Source organism: Seriola lalandi, unplaced genomic scaffold (assembly GCF_002814215.2).
Source record: "Seriola lalandi dorsalis isolate HSWRI2012SDOR001 ecotype SW California unplaced genomic scaffold, Sedor1 jcf7180002054609, whole genome shotgun sequence".
Taxonomy (NCBI): Eukaryota; Metazoa; Chordata; class Actinopteri; order Carangiformes; family Carangidae; genus Seriola; species Seriola lalandi.
This window is the reverse complement of record NW_019525162.1, coordinates 534,776-561,396: the sequence shown is the minus strand read 5'-3', so window position 1 is coordinate 561,396 and position 26,621 is coordinate 534,776. Positions and strand designations below refer to the sequence as shown.

Genomic DNA, 26,621 nt, shown 5'->3' with positions numbered 1-26,621 from the left:
TATATGGGCTTTAAAAACTGAATGAAACGGAATTCATTGAAACATATATGTTGTTTCTTCGGCTTGATTGAGGTCAGTGAGGTTACATGCATCATAAGTAGCTTTTCCTGACATAGAAAGTGAGCTGCAAATTTGGCTTCACAGAAAAGACACTGTGGCTTAAGGAGTCACTGAAACTCCATTCTGTGAACTGAGAAAAAATCTTATCTTACTCTTGGTTAAGATTTGTATCTTATAGAAACTTTTACTATCAAATCTACTATATTACGTCATTGCTTGATACACAAAACGAGCAGGTGTCGAATTTCAAACTCTATTATCATTATTGCTGTCAAGTTGTGCACCGAGGTAAACTTGGGCATTCTGTGATGAATCAAATTGGGATTTGTATTCTAATGTAGCAGAAATAAATATTTTTTGAAGAGCACTTAAGGTTTCTTTTTCCAAAGAAATACAACTGAGGAAATGCAGAAACAAAAACCCCATTTTCCAGTGAGTAAGCAAGACAGTTTCACCCTCTTGATTGTGGCTTTTACATCATAGGGCTCATTACAAAGGTAGCATCATGGATATCTCGTGAATGTTGCCTCTGTGAGATGTCAGAAAAAGAAATGTGTACATTAAGAAGAAAACTCACAAAGCCAGTATTTTATGGGTCATTTGGTTTTTTATTTTATTACACTATTAATTAGCTCAACCAGTTTTAATTTCTCAGATTGCTTGCAAATACAGTTACACAACAGAGAACATTTTTGCCCAATTAGAATATCTGTCTGCTTATTTGAGGGAGCATGTCTTTGGTTAAAGGTCTGAATGAAGATGAAGAACAGCTCTCAATGATGCCATCAGCATCCCTAGAGTCAATGCAGTATAATTGAAATCAGACAGACAGAATCAATGTCTACCATTTAGCAACCTGTACACAAATGGAGTAATTTGGTTCTACTTGTGCTTAGTGCCACTCCTTGTCAATTAGGCAGAGGCCATATGTCTGTCTATATTTCACATTTCCGAACATTATAAACTTGTCAGTGTTTTCTCATACAAGCTTCTAAAATTACATTACAGGTGAAAAGCATGACCCTTGATCCAACTGATTATTACATACAAATAAAAAATACAGAATAATTACATCCAAAACACAGCATTGTAAAAGGCAATAATGCAGCAATTAAAATCTCAATAACATTGTTTATATTTTGTCGGGAAGTAAGGGGACAGACCAACAAAGAAGTCTAGAATTCGACAGAGGACGTACGTACAAATGTGATTTGAGTAACTACAGTATACACCATTCTAAGTCTGCTAAATGCTGGTAGGAAACCTTCAGTGGTTTGGGAAACACAGGCAAGCTTATTCTCATCTATGGTTTCAGTAGTATCATTACAAGATCAACTGACTTAAACTGTGAACATACAACGTTTTCATTCACTAACGTAGCTGTACAAATTATACAAGGGCTATGACTTCTCTTCACCTGTCATAACACAGCCGCAACCTGCAATTAACCTGCCTAACGAGACAAACGGAAGATTAATGCTAAATCAAAACATCGATAGTCAGACTCTTTTGCTTATTTCAGAGCAAAATGTACAAAAAGAAAAAAAAAAAAAAAAAAAAAGTTACAAGTAAACAACTTTTCATCTGAATGGACAAATGCAGGTTTTTTTTTTTTTTAAGAAAACTTCCACCGATAAGAAATAAATAAAATATGAACTGATTTTGGTATGGATTATCTCTACTACAGCGTATAGTTAAAGACTGATGAACAAAAAGCAACATCCCACAACGTGACCTTTCTTAACCAAGATGGTCTGATAGAATTAAGTGGCTAAAGGAAATCAAACTGACACACAAGTGGCTCACAATCAGCCTCAAAAAAGGGGCAATCCCTTTTTACTTACCTATACAGGGTACTGTGTTGATCATAATTATGACAAACTACAATGAGTCATTTAGTGAAACGATATTTATGAAGAGAGTAAATTTGATACAGCATCTTTAGAGTACTAACATTCAATGTTGTTGAGTCCAAAGATGTCAAACTGGCAGATTTAAACACGTACATTATGTTTCACTACTACCATGCCTGAGTGTGGTTTGTTAGGACTTACTGCACACACTGACACTTCACATTACTTTAGCTGTGGCCTCTCTATACACTGCCTACGCTTTAAGGTCCTCCGCTCTGATACACACCTGCCAAATGTGAAAATGAACAGGCTGCTACAGGAAGTGATGAGAAGGGCATCAGGCATGTAGTCAGTCTGTTGGTTGTGTTGCTAATCCTATTAAGGTCTACTAGGGGAATGATGCGTTACTGAAAAGAAGATGGAATCTCAATGTCTACCTTAAATACATTCAGAAAGAAGTTACTGTGTCGTTGTCTTGTGCTGGTTTTTACAACAGTCCGTTTTCAATCAGCCATGTTAGGAAAGTGTTTCTCCTTCTCGTAACAGCACAATGTACTATTGTTATTTATTATTCCATTACATCAATGCAAATTAATCATAGAAATGTCTACAACTAGTCGTATGTATTTCTTACGTTATTTACAGTGTCCATTTTGAACAGTGACATTTCCGACTTTTCAAAAGCAATGACAGGAACAACACAAATAAATACAGCAGTGTCATACACCAAGTTGTCATGCTTTCAGTAAAATAACGGACTTCTGATTATTATTCTGTTTTACAGCTCTTTAGGTAGCAGTACAAATAAAATAAACTCATTCACTGACTAAATTAGCTAAATGGAATATTTGGTATATTTTGCCAAATAATCAATAATAATATTGAGGGCAGATCCTCACAAGTCAAAACCATGATGTTTTTTTTTTTTTTTTTGTGGTTTTTTTTTGTACCACCAGCACACAGTTCTGTATCGACTAGCGTGGTCTTTTTGGCCTCCTGTGTTTTAAATTAAAGCCTAAATGTCTCACACATTCAAAGTCACACCTCCACGTCCTCGCATAATGTCTTAATATTAGAGGTGCTCAGTGTTACAGTAGCCCATGGAGGTGAGGTTAGTCTGACAATTAGCTTGGTAATTGCCCTTTAATCTCTGAGTGGGTTTGAAATTCAGAATTACACCATAATTAAACTAGGCTGTCACTCACACTCATCTACACAGATACATTATAGCTAACTGTGGTACAATTTGAACAAATAGACTACTACTGAAAAATAAATACTATAAAGCATTATGCACCGTTCAACTTCAGTTTCTAGTGAGGAGCAATAGATCAAGTCATGCCACTGGGATGGTTTTTCCTGTCTACGATGTGAATGTTTTCAGGATTATGAAATGTTGTGGCACCGCTAATGGAAGGAACAATCCTCAGACTCTAACCCAATTACAATAGGTGATGTGAGTTTGTATTGTATCTCATTTTTCACATTCTGATAATGATGATAAGTTGCTGTTGGTCATTTACAATGGGTTTGGGATGTACCCCGTACTTATTCAGTTACTTTAAGTTTTCAACACATGATAAATCCGTCAAAGGGAGTGTAGCTGGGACACCACTGTAAGGAAGATTGGGGGTGGGGGACAAAACAAGTGGTCAGGCATGACTTGTTGGCAGCCCCAGTACCTCAGTTCATCTGTTCAAAGAATTTGTAGGTAGGGTTTTCATAGCCATGGTTTTGCATTTTGTTGAGCTGTCGTTCCTCTGGTGTCAGCATGGGGTCGACCTGCTGCGAGAAACACAAGGGCTTGAATTATTACACACCAAAGACAGGTTCATGAGCAAGGACCACACCAGCAACTGAGAGAGCAATAAAGTGTTTATAGTACATATGTATGACTTCGGCTTCGAGAAGGATCAGCTAAAATTATCTTCAAACAAATATTACAAGCGATCATCATCAGTAGTTAATCATCAACTCCCAGGGTTTGACATTTTGGGAAGTATTGATATTTACTTACTTGCCAAGAGTTAGATGAAATGTTTAGTAATGCTCTCATGTCTGTACGGTAAGGAGTATGAAGCTGGAATCATCAGCCGGTTAGCTTAGCTTAGCATAAACATGGAGAAGCAGCTATGGCTGTCTAACAGCATCACCACCCCTGAAGCCGACTTTTTGGGCGGCTATGGCACAAGAGGTCGTCTACTATTCAGTGGTTAAACCCCCACTCCTCTCAAAATGAGGTCTCCTTGGGCAAGATACTAAATCCCAAATTGCCTCTGATGGCTCAGTGTGTGAATGAGTGTGTGTATGTATGTATGGTAAAAGCGCTGTATGAGTAGTAGAAAGCGTTGTATGAATGTGTGTATGAATGTCTGAATGTGGCTTGTAGTGTAAAGCGCTTTGAGTGGTTGATAAGACTTGCAGTCCATTTACCATTTAACATCCTGTATTTTGTTTGTTTAATCCGTACAAGAATTAAACTGTAAATAATCTCCATGTTACAGGGGTTAAATGCTGGACTACTTCTTATCTAAGAGTTGTAACTGGATGTCTGAAAGCTTCTCGTGCAGTTTCTTGTTACCTTTGGACAGAGCCACACTAGCTGTTTCACCGGCTTCCGGTTTTTATGCAAAGCTCCTGTAAACTAACTTCAAAGTTAGCCATTTGCAGCCGTGAGAGTACAATCAATCTTCTAACGCTTCTAGCTCTCGTGGCCTACAGTGCAGAAGTCCTTTAAGTGGTCCTTTAAGATTGCTTTCTGCTTAAATTAAAGGCCTATCTTGGGTCGTACCTCTACGATGCCATGACTGATAGTGCCATAGGGCTTCCTGCGCACCAGCAGCAGACTGATTACCATCACCATGGCAATCGCCACGGCTACCACTAGCAACCCCACCATGGCGCCACGGTTAAATGTCTCCAAGGCATCAGGTTGCTACAGAAAGAAGGAAATGCGAAGTGAGACATTAGATAAGGGAGACATGCACCGGCAGGCTTTAACATGAATCTTAATTTAAATTCATGCTCATTTCTTCAAGCAGTCAAACACATTTTTTTTTTTTTTTTTAACACAAGAGCATTATGATGTTTTTACTCAACCCTTACCAGTTCATCTCTTGCAATCTCAGGAGGTTTGTTGACCACCTGCTTGAGCTCCGCAGAGGTGTTGATCTAGGAGGAGAGGGGAGGTGTAAGAATAAAGGGATTTATTGGGACACAGAAACATTGAAAAGATAACAAACATACACATAACACATTTCGGTGTCTCATCATACCATCTACTGTACAGGGATGGAGTCTATCTGAAATATCAGCAGTCTTTTAGACCGGCCAGAATGATCACCATCTTACCTTTTCCTCATATTCATAAGTAGGGCCTCTCTCAGATGTGGTATAGTCATATTCATCGACTGCAGACACTAAGGCTAGAGTCAAAAAGACAGTAACAGTTTTAGCTGTGAGCAAAAGCAAGAAATACAAAACACTCAGTGTGAAGAGTAAAATGTTATGCTTCAATGATATTGAACATCAGCTTACCTTTCTTATTTGACTGTGTTTCTGTAGACAGAAAGAAGGGAGAATGTATCATTAACAACAGAAACCTGTGAGAAGCAGTTCATTGTTTTACATGCCACTTACACATTGAGGACAGACTTAAAGACGTTGAATTTGTGGGTGCGTGCATGAGCAGTGCGCGGATACGTACCAATACGGGGAGGATAAGGCCTGTTCTGGAAAGCTCTCTCCTCTTCCTCTTCATCATCCTTTTCCTCCTCACTCGCAGCTGGCAGGAGCTCCTCGGTGGTGCGAGTCTCAGAGAAGGAGGTGGTCATGAGCTCGCTGATGTCTCCTCGCTCTGCCTTGACCAGCTCCTCTACAGGCGATACGCGGCGAGAAAAAAAAACAAAGTCATAAATGCTGTTATCTGGAACTGATGAAATGATAAGTAACAGGAGTTCAGCTTACGGATGTCATTGTGCAGCTCCTCAGCCAAAGTAGGATCCTTGTACAGCAGTGCAAGACTCTGGTTCATCCTCTCTTCAATCACATGGAGATGTGTGTACACCTGAAAAATATGAAAATTCAGCTTAGGTGTTTTACCAAGAAAGGCCCAAAAAAAAAAAAAAAAAAAACCCTTTGCTGTGAAGCAAGAAGCACTGAATTGGTTCTCAAAATTAATCCACCAAAAAAAAAAAAAAAAAACTTTTTTATGGAGTCATATGTCTAAAGCTGCTTTTTTTAAGTCAGCAAATACTGGCTCTGATCTTAGTTTAATGAAAAGAGTATTGGCGGCTGTTTCACCTCTGTGAGTTCAGCATTTATGAACTTATCTGGAGCACGTACTAACTCTTCAGCACACAATGTTCTGTACGTTTTATGGTCAGCAGAAAGCAGCCTCGCATCCCAAAAGCACAGATGTGTGCGAGAAGTATTTCACACCACACACACAACCACACACACACACACAACCACCCACACACACACCACACACACACACACACACACACACACCTGGAATTTCATCTGCTCAGCCTTCTGGGGGTCAACAGCCACAATATGCTGGTAGTGTCTGAGTGTGTGTCTGCGGTCCTTCTGCTCTGCAGCCATGTATCGCTTCAGAGCCTGCAGCACCCGCTCGGGCTGGAAGACAGAGTTGAAGAAACGAGATGAAGCTACTGTCTATTACAGAAGAGGAATCTACAGATAATCTGTGCTGCTGTTGCACATTTAATTTATGTATGTTCTCTCTCCTCCTCTGTACTCCTCTGTATTCCATGATGCACTAACCTGAGGGGGATCAGACTGTACAGCAGTCAAGTAGTTCTCCAGAGCCAGGCGGCGGTTGTTGTTGAGAATGGCCTCCACTCTGGCAAGATGAGTCTCCACCAGCCTCTGCCTCTCTCCAGCGACCTGTTCCTCCAGCGTCTGCAGCACAGACTGGAAGTGCTGATAGGGGAAAAATGAGGGAGTGGATACAAGGACGATGTTAATTCCTCCGCAGGAGAATTTAAAATGGCAGATTGAAGTCGATAAAGCAGGATGACAAAAGTCCACTTACCTCATTCAGGGCCTGTCGCTCTGACTTTGGCAGATTCTTTGACTGGTTGTCTGCCTCTGCCCATTCCTTCATGATCTGAGGAATAGAAAGACACAGAAAAGGTCACATACACTAGAGGCCGATGCTGGTGGTAGCTTCTTATTTAGCATAGAGAACACATGAGACAGTGGTATCAATCTTCTTCTCAAACTCTCTGTAAGAAACTGTAGCAACCAAAATTACAAAAACATCACTACAAAACAAAACACGTGGACAGATGTGAGGAATGTTTTGTCTGAACATAAAAAAAAAAACAACATGTAATCACTGTTTGATTTACTGACTAGTTGTTTTCCTTTTTTGCATTTAAAAGCCACTTTTAGAAGAATTTGATTGAAACACATATGTAACTGCACATCTGTGAAGACATGGTGCTGATGAAGACAGTTTTCTTTGGGTGCCGACATCATATGTGTGGTGTGCGATTACCACAGCCAAAACCCAAATCAAAAAGAAAATCTCGAAGTTGTACAGAAGCTGTCGTGAGATTGTGAGCAAAGATACACCATGCAAACACCGTCCATGCAAACATAGGCAGATGTGCAGCGTGATAAACTCTAAATTTCCATCGTGTATGAAACTGCCTCTGCAACCAACACAAAGAACATTAATAGTTTATAACTTTAATGCCGGGCTATAAATTCTGACTATTGCAGGGGCCTTGTGATGCATTTATGAAGGGGTTCATTATATTTGAGAATATATACAGTCCATGAGGTAAAATTTCATTCTTACTGCGCAGTGCAAGTGTGACACTTTTGGTTAATATGGTTATTTTATTCTGTATCTGCTTCCCTGAATGCAGGTGAAACATGTAGAGGCCAGTGCCCCTGTCATTCTAGTCAGTATTAGATTAGGGACTGAGAGCAATGCAACAGCCAGTCTCGTTCCAGATTAGTGAATTGACGGTCAAGAGTCAAACCTGCCCAGCCGAACAACTATTAGCCTGTTCCTAGCCCTGTGAAAATCACCTCATTGATTCGCTTCATTCTGCGCTCCTCCAGGTCCGTTTTGGCACGCAGGAAGTTGGCATGCTCGGTGTCATCCACTGGCTTCTCAAAATAAACATCAACGCCATCTGTGGGCCGAAGCGTAATCACTGGATGGGAAAGACAGGACAGAAAACAGAGGTTGTGGATTCTGCAAGAATTGCCAGAGAGCAATTATCCTGTAATTCAAAGGGACAGTCCCGGTCAGAGTGCGACAGGCTGTGCACTGAGAAAAGAGCACGAGGGAAGGAAAGCAATTTTACACTACAGCTGGAGGGATGGGAGAAATGGAACAGGCAACAATGGAATACAACAGCTGCTGTGTGATGGACAGAGTGTCGATGGAAGATAATTCTTCTGTTCATTCATTCATAGTACTTCTGTCTTTTGTAACCCCAGCAGAAGTACCAAGGAAACACACACCATGTTGTGTAACACACGAGATTAATCATTTGACGAAAGCTTGTGGAGCTTTCAACTGCAAAAAATAAGATTACTGTGAAAGTACTAGCGTTACCAATCCCATTTTGCTTTGAGTAATTACTTTTATTATTTTAAATGCGAGAACAATTCCAGTGGTGGAGGATTATTTGAACTTCATTCTTCATATTTTATGATGTAGACTTTAAGTGAACTGGATTAATTGCAGTGTATAAACTCCACTTGTTTTAATTGAAATAAATGTTATTATCTGTTAGGAGTTCATGTTACTACTTATAGAGTTAGATAAGAAAAGAGAGAGTTAATAAGAAAGCCAAAAATAAACACAGGATAAGTAAATATAATATAATATGTGTATGCAGTAAGAGTTTAAAACAAAAATAAACCTCTGACAACACTCTCACACCCTCAACCCATAATGAGCCTTCACCAGAAAGAATCACCAGGCTCTGGCTTTTAGTTGAACAGTGTTTCCAACACAGACAGTGACCACCATCATAGTTTATCATTCTGAGGTTGTTATTTTATTTAAGCTCACATATAAATGTGATGTGTCAGCTGCTCTATTTACTCTGCACAGTAACAAAGAGCCCTGCTGAGGCCTGGAGGTTGCTGTGGGTGTGGATGTGCGATATGCACCAGATCGTCCTAAAACAGGTCGTGACGTCAGCGGCACTGTCGCCAGTCATTTACTCCTTTTGACTGTGTTCGTCAACACAGCTATGAACACGTTTTCAGCTGATTTTTCACAAACAATAGAAAGTTTAACAGACAAAAAAAACCACTCACAGCTGTCTCCCTTGATCAGAGGTGTGGAGGTGGTGGGTTTGTGGCTTTTCTTGTAGAAGAACGAATCCAGATAGTCTGATGTGTGGTAGGGGCCTGAGTCAATAGGGTATTCATACTCTTCTCGATCTTTCACAGCCATTGCCTCCTCTTCCTCCTCCTCTTCCGCTTCCTCCTCGTCGACCTCCTCTTCCTCCTCCTCCTCCTCCTCCTCCTCGTCTTCTGCCTCCTCCTCTTCTTCCACCACTTCGTCATCCTCCTCTTCCATATCGGCCTCGTCCACATCTGTGTCAGGAGAGGGGCTCGGGGTGGGGGCTGTTACTTTGGTGCTGCAGAAAAGCGGAACAGTCATTACTGACACCTCCTCCCCCATGTCCTCTAACATCTTTATGTCGTCAAGCTGAATATATTAGCGTCTTACACAGGATTAAGTTTTCCACTGGTCTGGGATGTGAATGTCTGAGGAACATCAGGGACGTCCCTCTCCTCGGTCTCTCCTTTACCGCTGGAACTCCCTCGGCCCGGGCAGCACACGTACTCGACCCCCCGGAAATGGTCTCCACATGGCAGCAGCATCCCGTAGCTGTGGAGCTCTAGATTGTCGGCAGTGCATTCCTGAAAGAGAGGCAATCAGATCCACAATGTATCACGTATAATCATGTATAATGAGGTTGAAAAGAATATTTTTTAACTTAAATGTAGCATAAAATACCGTAACATCTAAATATAATAAGACAGACCTCTGGGTTTCTTCCCTTGGAACATAAACAGTTGACAGGAGGAGGTATGAAGGAGTGTAACAGTTTGTAAACTGTCACCTTTCCTGCTCTAACATCTTAGGTAGGTGTACTGACCAAGTGTGACGCGCTGCACAATACACCACCACACAGACTTTTCTAGTCTAGTCTGCCATTGGTTAGGGCTGGCTGCACAAAAGGTCTCAAATATGCAATGGAAAGTTCATTGTGCACCAGAGGAGAGGCGAATAAAAATGACCCTTCTGCTTTAACGCGACTGACAACCTTCCTTTTCTTTATTCATAGGCCTTTATTGTACAGTTTGTCTCAAAACTGCAGAGCTGCCATTTTTCCCGCCCTTCTCACCTCCTTAGCAATGTTGTGCCAGTACACGTAACTCTCGCAGGCGTCCATCTGCTCCTGGTGGAGGAATCGGCATCGGTCAGGAACCAGCAGGGCCTCGCTCACATACTCGCCCTCTGCAGAGTGATGAAAAGGTGAGGTCAGTGTGAGCCGATTCCAAACGGTTCACTTTCTAGTATTTTTGTATTTTCATTTCCAACTTGGTTTAACTAGGCCTCAGTGCTGCAATTGAACATGACTCTAGTTTAATAAGGAAGGAAACAAGAGCATATGAATGAACACAAGCTGCGTGATACGGAGAACACATGGTAGCGGACCAGAATAGGGATGCACAAATTACATCCGACAGAAAGCATAAACGTGTTAAGTGCAAGCACTGTGAAGTACAAATGCTCTTTGCTTAAAATGAGTATACATATTTATTACAGAGATCTTAAATGTAGATGACTACATTGTTTATACAATACACCAAAGAGAAATGGTTTTATATTCATTTAAAACATGTTCCTATACCATTGCCTGCTGTTCTTTATGGCTCATGGATAAAGGGACGTTTTCACCCATACAACAGGCAGTACAGTCGAAATCAAACAAGCTAGAGCCCGTTCTATTGCGCTGTGCGTACGTATCAAAGTGCTTCATGACTCCAGAATGACTCACTGTTCATTACTCATTCATTCACTCACTCATCTATTGTTAGCCGATCTCCCCCCCCAGTGGCTTGTAGCAGGCATGGCCCCTCTGCAATACTGTCAAGCTGAACATGGTGCTTTGTGTGTATTAAAACCTCACACCCTGAGTAATTATCACGATTAGAAAGGTGATGCGAGGGGAATGCCCGTACTCAAATGGCAAAAATGAAATCAACGTAAAGCCATGCGTTGGTACTAAAAGAAAATCTCAAACCATGCTTGTTATTTTTATGCAATACGTGTTATGTAACTGCTTGGTTTTGATATTTCACGAGTCCCCTTTTTAAAACGCCATGTTGTGTTATGTTGAAATCTCCACGAGATGTAATGTTTTATTATTTCTTTAATGCTAACAAATTCTGTTGACTAAAAGTGGGTTGTCATTTTTACATTTTATTTTTTTTAACCTTTGGACAGTCAAGGCAAGCTGTTCCACCTGTTTCCAGTCTTTGTGCTAAACTCAGCTAAGCACCTGCTCTCTGTAACTTCATATTTAACTGACAAACAGTTGTTAACAGTTAAACCTCAACAAAAAAAAGCAAATATGGGTATTTCCCTTATGTTGGAACTATTTCAGAAAAGGTGTCTAATGGCTAGATATGAATGACTGCAGTGTACCTGGTTTGAGTTTGGCTCTCTCCCCGGGTTTCCTCTCTGTTTCCACTGTCAAAACAGAGGGCATGACCTCGAGCACACAGTGAGTGTAGAAATATGAAGGATGCTTCTTTTGTGCTTGTTTCTTCTCTCCATTGCAACTCGAGGTCACACAGGAAAACTAAACCTATGAATTCTTGTAATACTGTAATGGCAGTGAGGTGTGTTGTTCTTACCTAGACAGCGGTAGGGCAGGACTATGAAGGGATGTGTCTGGCAGTGGCCCCAACCTTTCCTACACCAGGCGTGGATGGTGACAGGTCTTTTTGACTCCTCTATATGGGAGATCGGAAGCGCTGGGTACATCTGGATGTACAGGTTCATGCAAGACACAGAAACAGATAGATGGATGGGCAGAACGGAGGGGTCGAAGACAAGAGGAGCAGTGGACAGGGAGGAATTGGTTAGAGAAGAGGCTCGGGGATTGGTTTGGATTGGTAGCAGGATCAATGAAAAAAAGGACGGGGAGCACAGTCAGCAGGGGGAGAAGACTAACAAAGGAAAGAGTCATGCAACAGATTCTCTAACTGCTTATATGAAGCCACTTTAAACATGGCATACTGAAGTTATAACTTCAATCAACAGTCTTGTCTTTCAACATTTCCAATTTCACATCTGACTACATCCATTTAAAGTACAGGCTAATAATTTGAGGCACAAGGTCATAATGAGTTCGAATAGCGAGAGAATAGTGAAATGTAGCCGGCCCAGAGTCTGAATGCACAATAAAATGCTTTCTTCATAAATGTCAAAGAAAAAAAAAAGGGATGGTTTTTGTGTAAAAGCCATCACTGATACATAATGTGCCAGCTAATCTCATTACAGTCCATTCAGGCTCACGGCTGTGGCTCTCTGTAGCGGCTATGTGTACTTTGGCCTCCAGGTGGCGCTTGGTTGCCCTTAGAGTTGCACTTCAAATAAATATCTCTGAAGGGGGGGAGTGTGTGGATAGTGTGTGTACCACTGATTACCTTACAGTAGATGTTAAAGAGCACACGTACCAGGTAACAAGAGGAGGATAAGGGGATGGAGGCGCAAATGAAATACTGTAATATTTCAACAGGCCACCATCTCTCTACTATATATAGTTAAATATATAGATTTGATAGGGCAGGTGTTAGACAAACCAAATTAGAGAAAAAGAATATGAAATTTGACATGATTTCCCTACGTCTTGTTGATTACATGAAACATTCTTTTCAACTACTTTGTCATTAAGGCTCCTGATTTCGATAACGCTGCTGTTAGAAGTATTGATCCAGACTGGTGTTCATTACAGCTGTTCAGGTTTATGTTATTTCCCTTGCAAGGTGCAGGATCTTACCTCTTGACAGTAGGACAGGATTTCGCTGGGCTCTTTGAAGCAGCCCTGCCGGCTCTTAGGATCCGGCTCCCACTGCCCAGTCTGTAGGTTCATGTGAAGGAGCTGACGGCCACAGAACATGGCAATCTGCGGCTCTGCCTGCTGGGGGCCTGGCCCGTTCACCTCGGCCATGGCCAGAGCCTAGAGAGCAATAGGGAGGGAGAGAGAGAGAGAGAGGCATGAGAGGTGAAGAGGAGTCGATACAATTGCACAAATTGTACAAAACACAGTGGCAGATAATATTGTGTTTGAAGCTGATCCAGGGTGAGTAGACCACAGATGATTCCTGAATGCACTCCTGCACTATCCAACATTAGACCCACAGTGTGAGCCAGCGTGCCAGACTGAGAGCGAGGGAAAGATCGAAGCAGAGGAGCGAGAACGTAAGGAGGGAGAGGAAGCTAAAGCACAGGAGAATGTAGGGCACACTGCAAGCTTTAAGAGAATATTGGCAAACCTAAAAATCGGGAAAGATCCATAGAATACTCCCTGATGAAATAACCCTGAAGTGAATGCGAAGAGGAGCCAATAAAAAGCCTGACATATCGACTGGTGGCCTGTGCTCCCTGCCTGCTGACAGCACTGAGAGCTAGTAAAAACAAGAATAGATGGTGGACGAAGAAGAGGGCATACAGTAAAAATATACAAGAGTATGTAAAAGATTGCTCTGCCCCCCCCCCCCCCCCCCCCCCCGCTCCCCCCTCCTCCAGCGGCCTTCTAGGATGTTGTTATTGATCATGGGATATGTTGCCTCTGCCTGGGGGGAGGGCCCAGGGGACCCCACATAGAGGAACAAACACCAGCTAGGGCTTGGAGTCAGGTGTTAATACAAGCTCATTGACCGACGGGCCACTTCACTACATTAACACACAGCACAGAGACAGAGAGAGCCCAGAGAGGAATAAAGGAGGGGAGGGGTTAGTTGGGAAGGAAAAAAGCACTTCAAACAGCACAAAGACTCGATCTATCTCAACAATCAAAACAGAATTTTTCTTTTTCTTTTTCAGAAAACATGAAAATAGTGAGGCCAATGTGAGAAAATGCCAAAGTAGAGAATGTTCCAGGGTATGTCTGAGTCATCTCTGCTGTAAACAAAATGAGCTGTTTTCCAAAGGAAGCCACACAGATTCCTGCAGATCACACAGCTCATGTAGAAGATGTTAGCTTCATAGAGCATCCTTTGTTAGTAACATTCATGGTAGAGAACATGCGATAATATTTACTGTCCAACTCTGAAACTCTTCAAAAAGGCATCCTGCACCCGGGAGCCTCTGTATGGCTCATGTCCTTTCATCTGTGCTGACAGACAGAGAGATAGACCTACTGACGACAGACAAGATGAGCGACGCTGAGCCAATTAGAAGGAAGTTGCCCAAAGGGAAGAAACTGGGGAGAGAAAAAAAAATATGGGAGAGTGACGCCTGATCAAAGGGAAGCCCTGCTTTGGCCGACCGGAGCTCAAGTGTTTGAAGTCCTAATTAAAATTCATACGGAATAAAATAAATATATAAAACCCCTTTGAGTAAATGTACAATAAATATAATAAGCCCTTAGCAGTCTATGCATTATAATTATGCTAAGAGGAGTTTGTGTTTCTGCATGTCTTAGCAGATTTCTTACAAATTACGGCTCCACTTTTCATTACTGCTGACCGTTTCCCAAAGCATACCAGAATTCTTTTTAGATTTATGAATGGATTTTTTCCCCCACCTTACAGTCCACTGTTTTTTTTTCTCTGTTCGTTTTAATATTGTTTTGATATCAAGTTGTTTGAGACAAGTAATCCATCACAGTGAAGATCATCTTTTTTCAATTAAGCCACTTTCAGGGTCATAAGCTTTAAACATAATACTCAGTTTTACGGTACATGTGTTTTACAACAATAATGTTTTGCATATTTATCATTGTTTGTCTTCTAGATAATTTTTTTGACAGTACTACTCTCTAAAACAATGCTATTTTGCAGCCAATTCTAAAGTTTCAGCTCTCAACATTCACTGTGATGGATTACCCATCTCTAGCAGGTTTCAAGTCCCTGCAAGTTAATGATCAACCCACAATTAAATTAATGGAAATATTGGCTGCTGCGAAAGGTGTGGAAAACCTATTCACAAATCTTTAATAACTTGGTTAACAGTGCTGAGCTGCAGATTTTTATTGGTTAAGTATACTGTAGGATAAGTAAACACTGCTGAAGCTGCTGTATCAAGCTGCTGAGTTAATGTCTAAATAGATCTCTTTGACTCAGAGAAGGTCAGTGCCACAGAGAGAAAAAAAAAACAAACAAAAAAAAAACAAAAAAAAAAACTTCCGGATATTTGAGAAGATAACCTGGCAGCTCCCCCTGGTCCGGCTCTCTCATTCTGCCTGCTCTCCACTACTGCACTTGCAGAAAATCAATGCTGAGCGACTGCAACTGTATCGCCACGTTCCCCCCAATCAATAGCAGTCCATCAGGAGCCCGAGGCCCTGACCTCCAGCACGGCAAGGCCACACACCCAATCTCCAGCCTGATCTGGGACCAGATTAGATCTCCCTCTTGTGATAACCCCTAATAAGAAATACCATTTTAAGATGTACACGTCTGTTGGTCTGTTCCTGCGTCGCAGCACAAAATCTCCTGCTTGTTTTTGACCCAGTTTGGAGTATAATCACTTTTTTGCCGCTACAGAAAGTACAGAAAGCCACAGCCACATCATCACATTAACATCACTCTGGGACTGACGTCTCATAGCCGCAATTTGCTCTGCTGTGTAAATGCCACATGGGTGTCTTTGTCAGTGTTTCATTGTACAGTGTCATTGTATTTTCACAGCAATAACGGGAAGCGTCATCCGTGTGCGTCAGTCCTTTTTATTCTTACCAAAAAGGGTGAGAAAGCTTTTAGGAAGCACTGGATAGAAATGTATTCTGTGGTGTTTGATATTTTGCTTAATGTAAATTGGTCATATCGTGAATTTTTTTATTTTTATTTTTCTCATAGAAATAAACACTGACTTTGGAAAACAGTTACAGCACTAAGGATTGTGGGGAAACATCTGGCAAGACTGTGCTTGAACCTGGGCATGACAGGAGCCTGATGTCATTCCAGTAAATGTTGTTGTTGCTTGTTTGGAGAACATATGGTTTTCATTTGCTTTGTTTATTTGATCATGGAACCTTAACTACCGTACCACACTTCACTATACAGTTTCTACAATTAAGCCGGCCAGTTAAAGCTATACATACCTTTTATTCTACATTGCTCTCAGTTCATTTGATTGAATTACATCTATTACTCTTCAGCCCTGGATCACATATGGTTGATATTTCTGTAAAATCAACACCAATATCCAACCTGAAGTCCAGCCAGGACAGACCTGCACAATAGTTATGTGCCAGAGTGCAGTTGTCTGTGCAGCAGCGCAGCGCAGTGCAGCGGAGAGGATCCGCCAAGTTGATAATCTTGTTTAAATGGCAAATTGGTCAGTCAACCAAGTGGAAAGTCTACCTGATAAAGACGGACAATTGGAAAAGAAGGTCCGGAGAGGTTGTGGTTGTGAGAGGGAAAAAAAAAAACCCAGAGCAGCAAAGGTAATGTGTATGGTTTACAATATACATTACACTTATTTCTGTTGCACACACCTACTTTATTTCCTAAGCTTTGGGTCATTGGACCAAACATATGCACAACAAATAGTTTTCTGTATCAATCAACGATTAGTTCACTTTAGATGAATACATAACAATAAATAATACTTGTGTTAGCCATGCTAGCAGCATGGCTCTATGGATGGCAGTGTTAGTCTGACAAAATCATGGTTCTCAGATAATGTCTCATAATAAATTTGGTGATCCTGTGACTTCCCCCCTAACACCATCATCAGGTCAAAAACATTAGTCTAATACTTTGATTCATGACAAAATACCTGCAAGACTAATGACATTCCCGTCGGCCTCGACTCAAACTTGTGTTTTGTGCTAATTAGTGAATGTTAGGACCCTGGGTTTTTAGCTCAAAGCACTGCTGTGCTGGTGCACAGTGTCACAGAGCTGCTAACATGGTAGATTCATTTAGGTGTAAATGATTGACAATATATTTCAATATTACTGAGCATTATTTGAAAAGAAAATTCAAATTTTCTAATATTGTAATTAACTTAACCAAAACTTTAGCACAACAGGTAATATTTACAAAAATGTAAAGAGTAACACATGCTTTTTCTCGCAATGCTTTAGTAGACACTTTGCTGTATTCACTACATACAGATTAAATAGACACAGACAACAGTCCTCTGTTGTGAAGGATTAAGAGGCTAATTCACAGCTAAAAATAGCTTTTGCTACACTGAATGAACCACATTCTTGTGCCTTCATTAAGCTGTTATGTTCATGTTTCCTACTTACAAATTATAGCAGAGATTCCCTCTGGACTTACAAACATGCAGTCAAAGATTTTCAGTGTGTTGGTGGTACGCAATTTCCATTTTGATGCCAATTAGACTTTAGAGAGTTAAGACTGTTGTGGTGTGAGCACGGCAGTGTAAGTTTCTCTGAACACTCACTGTCTCCATCAGGAGCTGAGGCACCCTGATCCAGTTGGATTCACAATAATGCTTCACAATCTGTCAACAATTGTACTCTGCAGGACAGGCTGCAGAGCTGCCCTCCATCTCTCAGTGAGAAAATACTGTAGTGTACTGAAGCATCTTTGTACAGTACTGTCTGCAAGCACAGGGGGAGGTGGGAGGTCCAGAGGTTGGTAAGGCAGTGCTGTTCAACCATCCCCAGTCCCACATATCATGTCCTAGTGCTGATGAGGCTGAACAGGCAGACAGCCCAAACGCCTGACAGCTCCCCACTGCAGAGAATGCTGCATCATTAATAACGACCTGGTGATATAAAGCCAGAAACATCGATTACCTTTCTGCCTTTTTTTTTCTTTTTTCACTAGGTTCTTTTGCCTTCTTTAACTCCCTTGATATTCTATTTTTCACTGCTCGGCTTCTCCATATCCGTTGCATACAGACTATGCTGCTTAGCTTTGTAGTCACATGTGTACCTCCACAGTCTCCATAGCGATAAGCATCACAAAGAAACAAAGTGATCCCACAGAGACGAGAACACACTGTGCACTCTGCCAGAAGTTGTGGAACGGCTGGTGCAGATATAAATAATAGTTAATTGTATTTTTTTTTTTACAGATATCCCTCTAGTAGGGGGAGTTATGCTTCAGTGTGGAGCCTCCAAAATAAGAGCCCACAACGGATATGATCTTGCAACATAGATATTCTGTCATTGAGGGCTGAGTTTGGGCCAGGGCAGTGCTTTTACATGTTCCTCCAGTATCTTCCGCCCGGTTCTAATTAAATTTTCAGCACCTGTTCCACCCTTATGTTGCAGGATGACTTCATCCTCTGTAATGATGCAATCTCCTGGTCCTGGCAGGCAAGCCAGAGCGGAAGGGGCGGAGGGGTGGAGCCCACCCATCATTTGTCACTTTTTACAAGTTGCTGCCAGACTGTACATTGGAGCACAATGCTATAAACGAATCAGAGGCTTCAAGTAGATGCAGAGTCTTTTAGTGCTGCTGTGTTGGGAGCAACATGTCATGTTATGTACAATATACAGCCACAGTCCTTCAGGGTGTTACATTGTTATTCCCTTACATGCAATTGTGATTGATTCTGTTTACTTTGAACTTTCAAGTTTAATTTATCTATGATTCATTTGTCCTGTGCTGCCTTTGTTATGTTACATGATCTAAATTACCTGAGCTATGTGCCCTGTGTTAATGTATTTGTGTTAATACAAAGTTCATGCGTGTAGCCTATCAGTGTATATGTTGTGTGAGGAAGCACTTTAATACATATTTATTTTGTTTTTCAAGTGCTCTATAAATCAACTTCAACTTGAAAATGCACTGGCTAGTACACAAATACAAACCCTCTGGTCAGAGGTATATTGCAGGAAGCTTGCTTGACACCCAATGATTAACTAGGGACATCAAACCCCTGAGGAGCTAATCTCTATTTAGCAACAGGGATCTGGGATATCCCATGTAACCAAAATACACCTTGTAGTGACAACGTAGCCAAACAGCCATACATCACAAAGAAAAAAACGACTTTTAAAATTCCAGGATATGTTCGTTTATGTGGGATTGGCTTTGACAACTGTGTTTGTCAATTATACTGTGATTTGACATACCAGGTTAAAAAAAAGGTGCCATTGAATAGGACTTAGCTGCTAAGCGTCAACCGGAGAGTTTTAGCAGGGAGTCTGGAACAAGAAGGGAAGCTCCAGGCAGCAACGCATGTACATTATATATTTTTTCTCAACACAAATGTTGCTAGAGTTTACATACTTCAAGTCACTAAATTACCAAAGAAAGCCCATTAGGTCATGTTGGCAGTACATGCATTTAAAAAACAAAGTTGTTTTAATCTAAAAACTTGTCTGCACAGCACTTAATAATTTATGGTGTGAGAAGCCTGGTTAGGACTGCTCCTGATTAGTATAACATTAACTTTGTAGTCTGGCCAATTGCCATTACTCATGCAGAGAACACACCCACGTACAAATAGGCCCCATAGATGCATAACCCATGCATGTATGAAGCACACACACACACACACACACACACACACACACACACACACACACACACACACAAACAGGCCTTCCTGGGCAAGTCTTTGTGCCTCTCTGCAGCACAGATGGCTGAATAGTGGGTGTCTTCCTGCTCTCTGGGCCCCTCCTTCACTCCATTCTCTATACACCCACCCTCTCTCCTCTCCCTCCACCTCCTCTCAAACCTGAGCTCAATCCACCTCAGCCACCCCATCCTTAATACCCCCCCCCCCCCCAGCAGCTTTCACACAATGCCTGACACTCTGCTGTTTGGCCTCCCTCCCCAGGCCAGTGTTAAATGGCCAGATAGATTTGGGAGCATTCATCATTGTAATCATGTTGCTTAATTATTCATGGACTCCATCAGGCCTCTTCCTGGTGTGGCATGTAGTTATTAGAGAGTAGCAACATTAGTCTGCCAGACTCTCATGGTGCAGAGGGGACAAAGGAGGATAAAGCAGGTTAGCTCTGTACACTGACACTCATTATACATCTCTGACTAATGGCTAATTGAAGCCATTCATTTTCTATTCAGAAGAGACTGATGAGCAGAGCGGAAAATATTGCATTGTGTTTTATGTTTAATGTATTGTTCTATTGCTTCCTACTGTAGACCACACATAGTCGCAGTTACTTATTGAATACAAAACTGACTTGAACTTATTTCAGTTCTTGACAACCGACTATTATGACAGAGGCTTTTGGGTGCAGAGATGTGCAAACATCACCGCCTCTGCTAAATCAGGCTTCATCAGTCCAGATTACAGCGGTCCAGCCCCCAGCTGGGCACACTGGGAGCAGATGGCCCCATAATCACCAGGGTTCATCTAGGTCTGAAACAGCAGCCAAAACAGCTCCGAATATTTGATTTAATTTCAAGTATAGCTTAAAATAGAGGGCATGTCAGATGGCATCACTGCAAGAGACTCCATAGAGCTGGAGGTTGGCAGTGCCAACCATTTCATGATTATGGTTATTTAGGAGTATGTTTACTCAGAGTTGCACCCACTGCAGTCTGCATATAAAAACACCAGAGTGGCATATCCTTTCAAAAGGTTTTTGCCTTTATCTTTCAAACTAGCACTGTACAGGCTGCTGCAGGGAAATAAGGACAGCCATGACTGACTGACATCTTCTGTAAAGGTCACTGTCTCCTCATGGAATCACATGTTGGATACAGACTTCCCTGATGTATGATAGTGCCATGGGACTCAACCTAAGCTTCATACCCACAGGAGCAGAGACTTCACCTTTCCCAGCTGGGATTCCTATGAGTCATAAATATCATGTTCACACATATCCTGCTTCTCTTATAATACCCTCTATATTGCACACACCTGTACTCCACTTCCATTGTGCAGACAACACAGCTGTTTCCTGTAAGCTTTTTTTTAACATCCTGCATTTCAGCAAAATCTGTGGTAAAATTTGTAAAAAAAAAAAAAAAAAAATGTCCAGCACAACCAGAACAACAAAACAGGAAACTCCCACTGATATAAAATTGATTTCATGCGTCGTTTTCCAAGTTCTATGGAAATGTGGTACTGAGCAATATTCGGAATGAGACAAGTGATTGTGATACTTGTGTTGCACAGAGTAGGCTGAACTCATACGCATGTCTGCCTGTCTGTTCCACCCACACTTCAACAAATGCTTCTTCTGAGTCACGCACCATAATGACGCCACACTGTGCATGTTTTCTCTCCAAAAAAGACAAAAACACAAAGCGTAGTTGGTCATTTTCACGATCCTCCTGCAGATATGTGGGAGATAGAGAACTGCGTAGTAATGTCTCAGAAATCCACTGAGAAAAACAGAGAGCATGGGAACATTAAAGGCCTGCAAACTTCAGCAGAAGATGAAGTGATTTCATCTTCTGGTAATTGTCAATGCATTTCTGCTGTTACGCAATACTGCTGAACTCCCTTCACAGTTAAGCAACACAACATGGGAATGCCAGCATGTTAATGCCAAACACTGTGAGCCTGCAGATGTGATTTCAAGCTGAAGAGCTACCTCGGGGGATTGAAGGAATCAACGGCTTAGCGGAGATTTGAGCACTGCAGGTCCATCTGAAACATCCTAATGTCAACACAATTGCCACTGAATCAGGGATTTTCTGCAGGCAGACTGAGAGTGACACAATGCAAACCAGCTCTCCAAATCTGTAATTATATGGTAAATACATTCAAAAGGCTTGAGTCACATCTAGGACTCAAAGGTTCAAATTTCTATTAGCAAGTGTATTGTCACAGCTAAAATGTATTAAACACTAGGATGATTATTTTCTATAGGCGATTGCTGCCTTTTCTTTTACATAATTCAAAGCGTCTTGCTTCTGACAAGTGAAAAAGCATATTCTGATGATAAGCACATTAAATCATTGTTATCCTGAAATCACAACAGAACAAGATCAGCACCCCCACCACCCCCACCTCCTTTTAAATGACTGAGAGGCTTTGAGCTCTGATCTGAAATTAGTTATCCACCCTGGAAGCAAATCTTGAATTTAGCAGGTTACTGGAGATGAGGAAAGGAAACGATTGTGAATTTCAGATGGAGGGCATATATATGATAACTTTATTTACCAGCTGAGTGAGGTATCAGACAAGTGTGTATTTTGTGCAGTGGGAGACGGGACAGGAGGCTTTAAAGCAACAACATGATGCCCTTGAGCATGATTTAAGTAGATTAAGGGAATCTCAAAACCTAAATGAGGGCATGCTTAGGTTAAAAGACTGTAATAATTGATCCACTTAAGGAAGACTGTCTTGCTACGGTCTCCCTGACAAACAGCAGGCGGCCATCATTTTCTTGCCTCCTTCTTATCTCATACTCTGGGCCTTTGCTGCCTCTCAAGCCCCTCACTCTGTCTTTGAAGCGTTTGTTTTTGTAGCCGATCTGCAGTGAAGTCTTTCTTGCTGGGTATTCTCCTTTGGATCCACATGTCATCTCTCTTGCAATTGTACTTTTTACTTTTCCTGTCACTTGATGTACTTTCTGTATAGTTGGTACATGTATCCTCTACAGATCTCTCTACACTGCAACTTGTGCTTGCTAAATAAAGTAAAGGAAATCTGCCAAAGGAGTGAAACAACTTTTCATGATCAGTTTTAAGCTAATAGCATCTTGAATTGAGGCAAATCACCTGAAACACATTACATTGTGCTGGAACTGAAAAATCTATGAAAAATTTGAAGTTATCTGTCAAATTCATATTCTTTTCAGGAATTTATGAGTACTTTGGGACATGGATGCATTTTATCCATATGACGTGACCTTCAATGCTCTCTGTACTTTAATCACAATAATCTGTTAATCTCCTGTCCTGTCTATATATAGTATCATCATATTCCATATCTTGCTTTTTATGACTATAAATAATGGCTTCTTGTAAATGTAAGCATATCAAATAAATAACTTGGCGCTGAATTGAAACTACTGTATATATACAATATAGGGGCGAAGCAATAAAACAAGAAGAGACTTTCAGCAGAAAATGGTGGCAGAGGAGGGGCAGGGGGGAATTAGGGGTTAAAACATTCATATATCTCTTTCCTTCTGCCTCTTATTTATGCACACACACAATCCTGATCACATCGTGCTATCTCCCCTGGGAGCCTGTCTACCAGATGCATCTTATGGAAATGAGGCTTTGAGGTTAACATATGTATGTATGTGTATATATATATATATATATATATGTGTGTGTGTGTACTGTTATATGACCACAAATGTAATACATTGCACCACATAACATCTAACTAAATTTCACAACATGTTGGTTCATTGCTTTAATTCAGAGGCATGTGGTATCACTGCAGTGGGAACACACTGCTCTTTAACTCCCAGTGAGAGTTCAGAGACAACACCATCGCTTATATAAGAGCCCAGCATGGCTACTCTGACCCCATGTAACTGCAAAGATATATTGAGGGGATAACCTTTTCTTGGGTCTCTCAGTGAGTATGTTGCCCTGCACAGCATATTTAGCCTACTGCTCATGGTAATGAGGTGCTCTGTTAACAGCAGGATAAACAGCTAAAGCTGGGTCTGCTGGGACCAGCTTGCCACTTATTCAAAGCAAAGAACACCAAGGGTCTGCCAAAGACAAACGGGATGAAACAGCGTGCAGCAGCACGGCTGGTGTCCCTCTCCCACATTTTACATCAGCTTCCTCTCAGTTGCCGTCCTCTTCATCCGTCTCACTTGTTCCCATCGAACCCGTAAACACACATTCTTTTTAGCCCTTACCTCTACGTTCTTCCTCTCAGCATCACTTGGCCACTGAGGGTGGTTGCCATGGTAACACCACCCACAGGAGCCGGCTACCTTCCCTGTTACCGTAGCAACTGGTTCCCTACAGAATTTCAAGCATGCCACTCAGTCTCTCTCTCTCTCCTCCTCATTATCAGTCTGACTCTCTCTATCTTTCTTTCTCACATGAAAGAGTCCCCATATGTTTGGTTCGACTTTCTATCCTCGGCAGGTTGCTGATCGCTGGCTTAATGGATGGTTAGTTTTCCTTATCACTGCCTGTTGGTTGTTTACACTCCACTTAAATTACTTACTGAGATACTCGGCCCTGCCGAGATGGGCTGAGTGTATCTTTCTAAAAGACATTTTGAAGATGAGAAACTATTTTAATCTCTTCAGAGAGATCAAAAACTTAAATGTTTCCCCTATAATTTTATAAAGATATTTCTACTATGCTAATAATGTCTAATTGTAGCAGTGCAGTAATAATTTGATCCAAATATAAACAACAGTGGCAACAATGATGCCCTGGGGGCATCTGACCTTCAGTCAGCAGGAGTAGATGTAACTCCAAAGACAGCGATATAATTAGTAGTAATGCTATTAAAATCGAAAAATAAAAAATCTATATAATCATAATATAAATAATTATTTTGATAATCAAGTGATAAAAAGCCATTTATCAAGCAAAATGGAAAAATATAGACTATAATATAATATAACATCAATAGCATTAACAATGTAAATAGTTAAATATATCAAATAAAACAATATAGTACTGACAACTATTACTCGACTATCCGTGACAGCATTATACTGTCCTCCTTCTGATGATCACAGTCTTGCTCACTTGCTGCCCTTGGTAAGTCTCAGTGTGGTGAATCAGGAGCTGAATTAATGATTCATCACATCCCTCTGATTCAGGGTCTCACAGCCTGCATGTTACCATACAGATGACTATCTTTCTCAGCTTCACCAACTTTCTGTCCTTCCAAGACTTTGCTTCAAGTACACTGACATCAACCATTAAAAAAAGTTGACTGACATCGCCAGACCATGCAAGGGCATATAAACATGAGCTCGCTGATTGGTCTGGTAGAATCAGTCATTCGAGGTGTACATGATGAATCACTTCAGTAGTAAGTCGTAAGAAGGTGCAACTGCTGTTCTATCTACTGTTATAAACACATGCTAATTTTGGAGGCACTGTCATACTTTTTCTTAACCATATGAATGTATATATCGTTTTTATAAAAGCCAAAGTGTCTGTACACACTTCATATTCAACACGAGAACTAGAACTCCTGTCGCACTAGAAAACACAGCTTGATAAATCCACTCACAAAAAGATAATAATAACTGAGATCATGTCAGGCTGACATGTCCTGTCTTGCTTTAGCTCTCTGTGTTACTTTAGATCAGGGCCACTCTGGTGAGATAATGTGTGCTGTGCAAAATCACCCAGTAGATTAAATATTAGTGTTATCTCATTTCCTCAGGCCATAAAGTCTCCACAGACTGTCCAGCTGAAGGGAAAATGGTTTAATCATAGAGACAATCTGTAACAAAGACCCCTCGCTGGGGCCCGGAACCTCCATTTGTGCTTTGTACTTTTATTACACTCTTCTTCCGAGCCACAGCTAGACTTGTGTGAAGCATCCAATCTGTCAGCAGAGCTTGGGTGAGTATTGGCTGTTAACTGGCACAGCTTGGCCTTGGCAAACACAATGACCCTGAGCCGAGAGAAGAATGAAATTCTGTTCGTCTGTCCCCATCACTGGCTGAATCTTATTGTTGATGATTAACAGCAGCACCTAAGTCTCTCTTCATCATCTATAGCTGTTTGCACCACCAGCCCAGGTCTCCATTGTATCAGCATGCAAGCTGTGTATGCTGTATAAAATATAGGCAGAGTCAACTGCAGGCAGTCGATGCTGGGGCTGCTGAATACTGAGCATCAAGTCAAATGCTGTGGGAACATTTTGTCTCAAGGGAGGGTGTGTTTGCTGGAAAAGTACCTCCTTCTATAATAAATCCCAGACTAAAACACATTCACACTAACGGATAAACAACTGCTGGCAACGATTTTGGTTGCAGTATTTGAGAAAATATCACATTTTTCTTTCAAAATTTTTCTTTTCATATCACATCATATATGCATTCATTGATAAACTTGAACTTGGTTGTCTATTAAATGTCAAAACCCGAACTAACTTCACTGGTGTCACATTCACATCACAGCTGAATGCAGCAAGTTCCCACAAGCCGTCTGAGGATTCTCAGAAATGTAGGATATCACCAAAATCACACAAAAATCACAGATTAACTCCTGAAATGTGTGGAATAAATCTTACTGGTTGATACTGTAATAATATTGAATATATAGAGGGTTAATATAGAGAAAATTGTGCGGTCAAACACTGAATGCAAACTAGTGTTAGTAAGGTATGGTGAGAATAGAGAGGCAGCAGATGCAAATAAAGAGAGACTGTGTCAGATCTCTGAAGATGTCAACAATGAGGAAAAAGGCAAGACTAGCAAAGTGGAGAGAAAATAATAAAACGAAGGGTGAGTTAAGAATATAAATAATTCAAGTGCAATCAAAGTATACACAAGAAAAGTGAAGAGATGTCATTGGGCACTGGGAGCTGCTGAGGCAGACGGAGGAGCAGCGTCTGGGAGGGTGGGTAGGGGAGGGGTGGGGGAGAGACACAGA

The 26,621-nt window shown here is 41.2% G+C and overlaps 1 protein-coding gene across 2 annotated transcripts in view; it reads right to left on the bottom strand.

Annotated features, from left to right (window-relative positions):
• Positions 1–647: 647 nt before the first annotated feature.
• Positions 648–26,621, bottom strand: part of aplp1 (amyloid beta (A4) precursor-like protein 1) — a 32,156-nt gene continuing 6,182 nt past the window's right edge. Inside the window, exons 2-17 of one of the 2 annotated variants that reach the window (XM_023419824.2) lie at positions 12,998–13,177; positions 11,850–11,979; positions 10,331–10,443; positions 9,649–9,842; positions 9,231–9,556; positions 7,983–8,110; positions 6,973–7,047; positions 6,702–6,860; positions 6,426–6,554; positions 5,880–5,979; positions 5,620–5,787; positions 5,451–5,471; positions 5,265–5,338; positions 5,019–5,084; positions 4,705–4,848; positions 648–3,698 (exon numbers count right to left, since the gene is read on the bottom strand). In XM_023419824.2, the coding sequence (XP_023275592.1) occupies positions 3,597–3,698; positions 4,705–4,848; positions 5,019–5,084; positions 5,265–5,338; positions 5,451–5,471; positions 5,620–5,787; positions 5,880–5,979; positions 6,426–6,554; positions 6,702–6,860; positions 6,973–7,047; positions 7,983–8,110; positions 9,231–9,556; positions 9,649–9,842; positions 10,331–10,443; positions 11,850–11,979; positions 12,998–13,177 (2,109 nt within the window). In that variant the 3' untranslated portion in view covers positions 648–3,596. The remainder of the gene's footprint in view (positions 3,699–4,704; positions 4,849–5,018; positions 5,085–5,264; positions 5,339–5,450; positions 5,472–5,619; positions 5,788–5,879; positions 5,980–6,425; positions 6,555–6,701; positions 6,861–6,972; positions 7,048–7,982; positions 8,111–9,230; positions 9,557–9,648; positions 9,843–10,330; positions 10,444–11,849; positions 11,980–12,997; positions 13,178–26,621) is intronic. The other variant, XM_023419825.2, reaches the window with a different exon arrangement.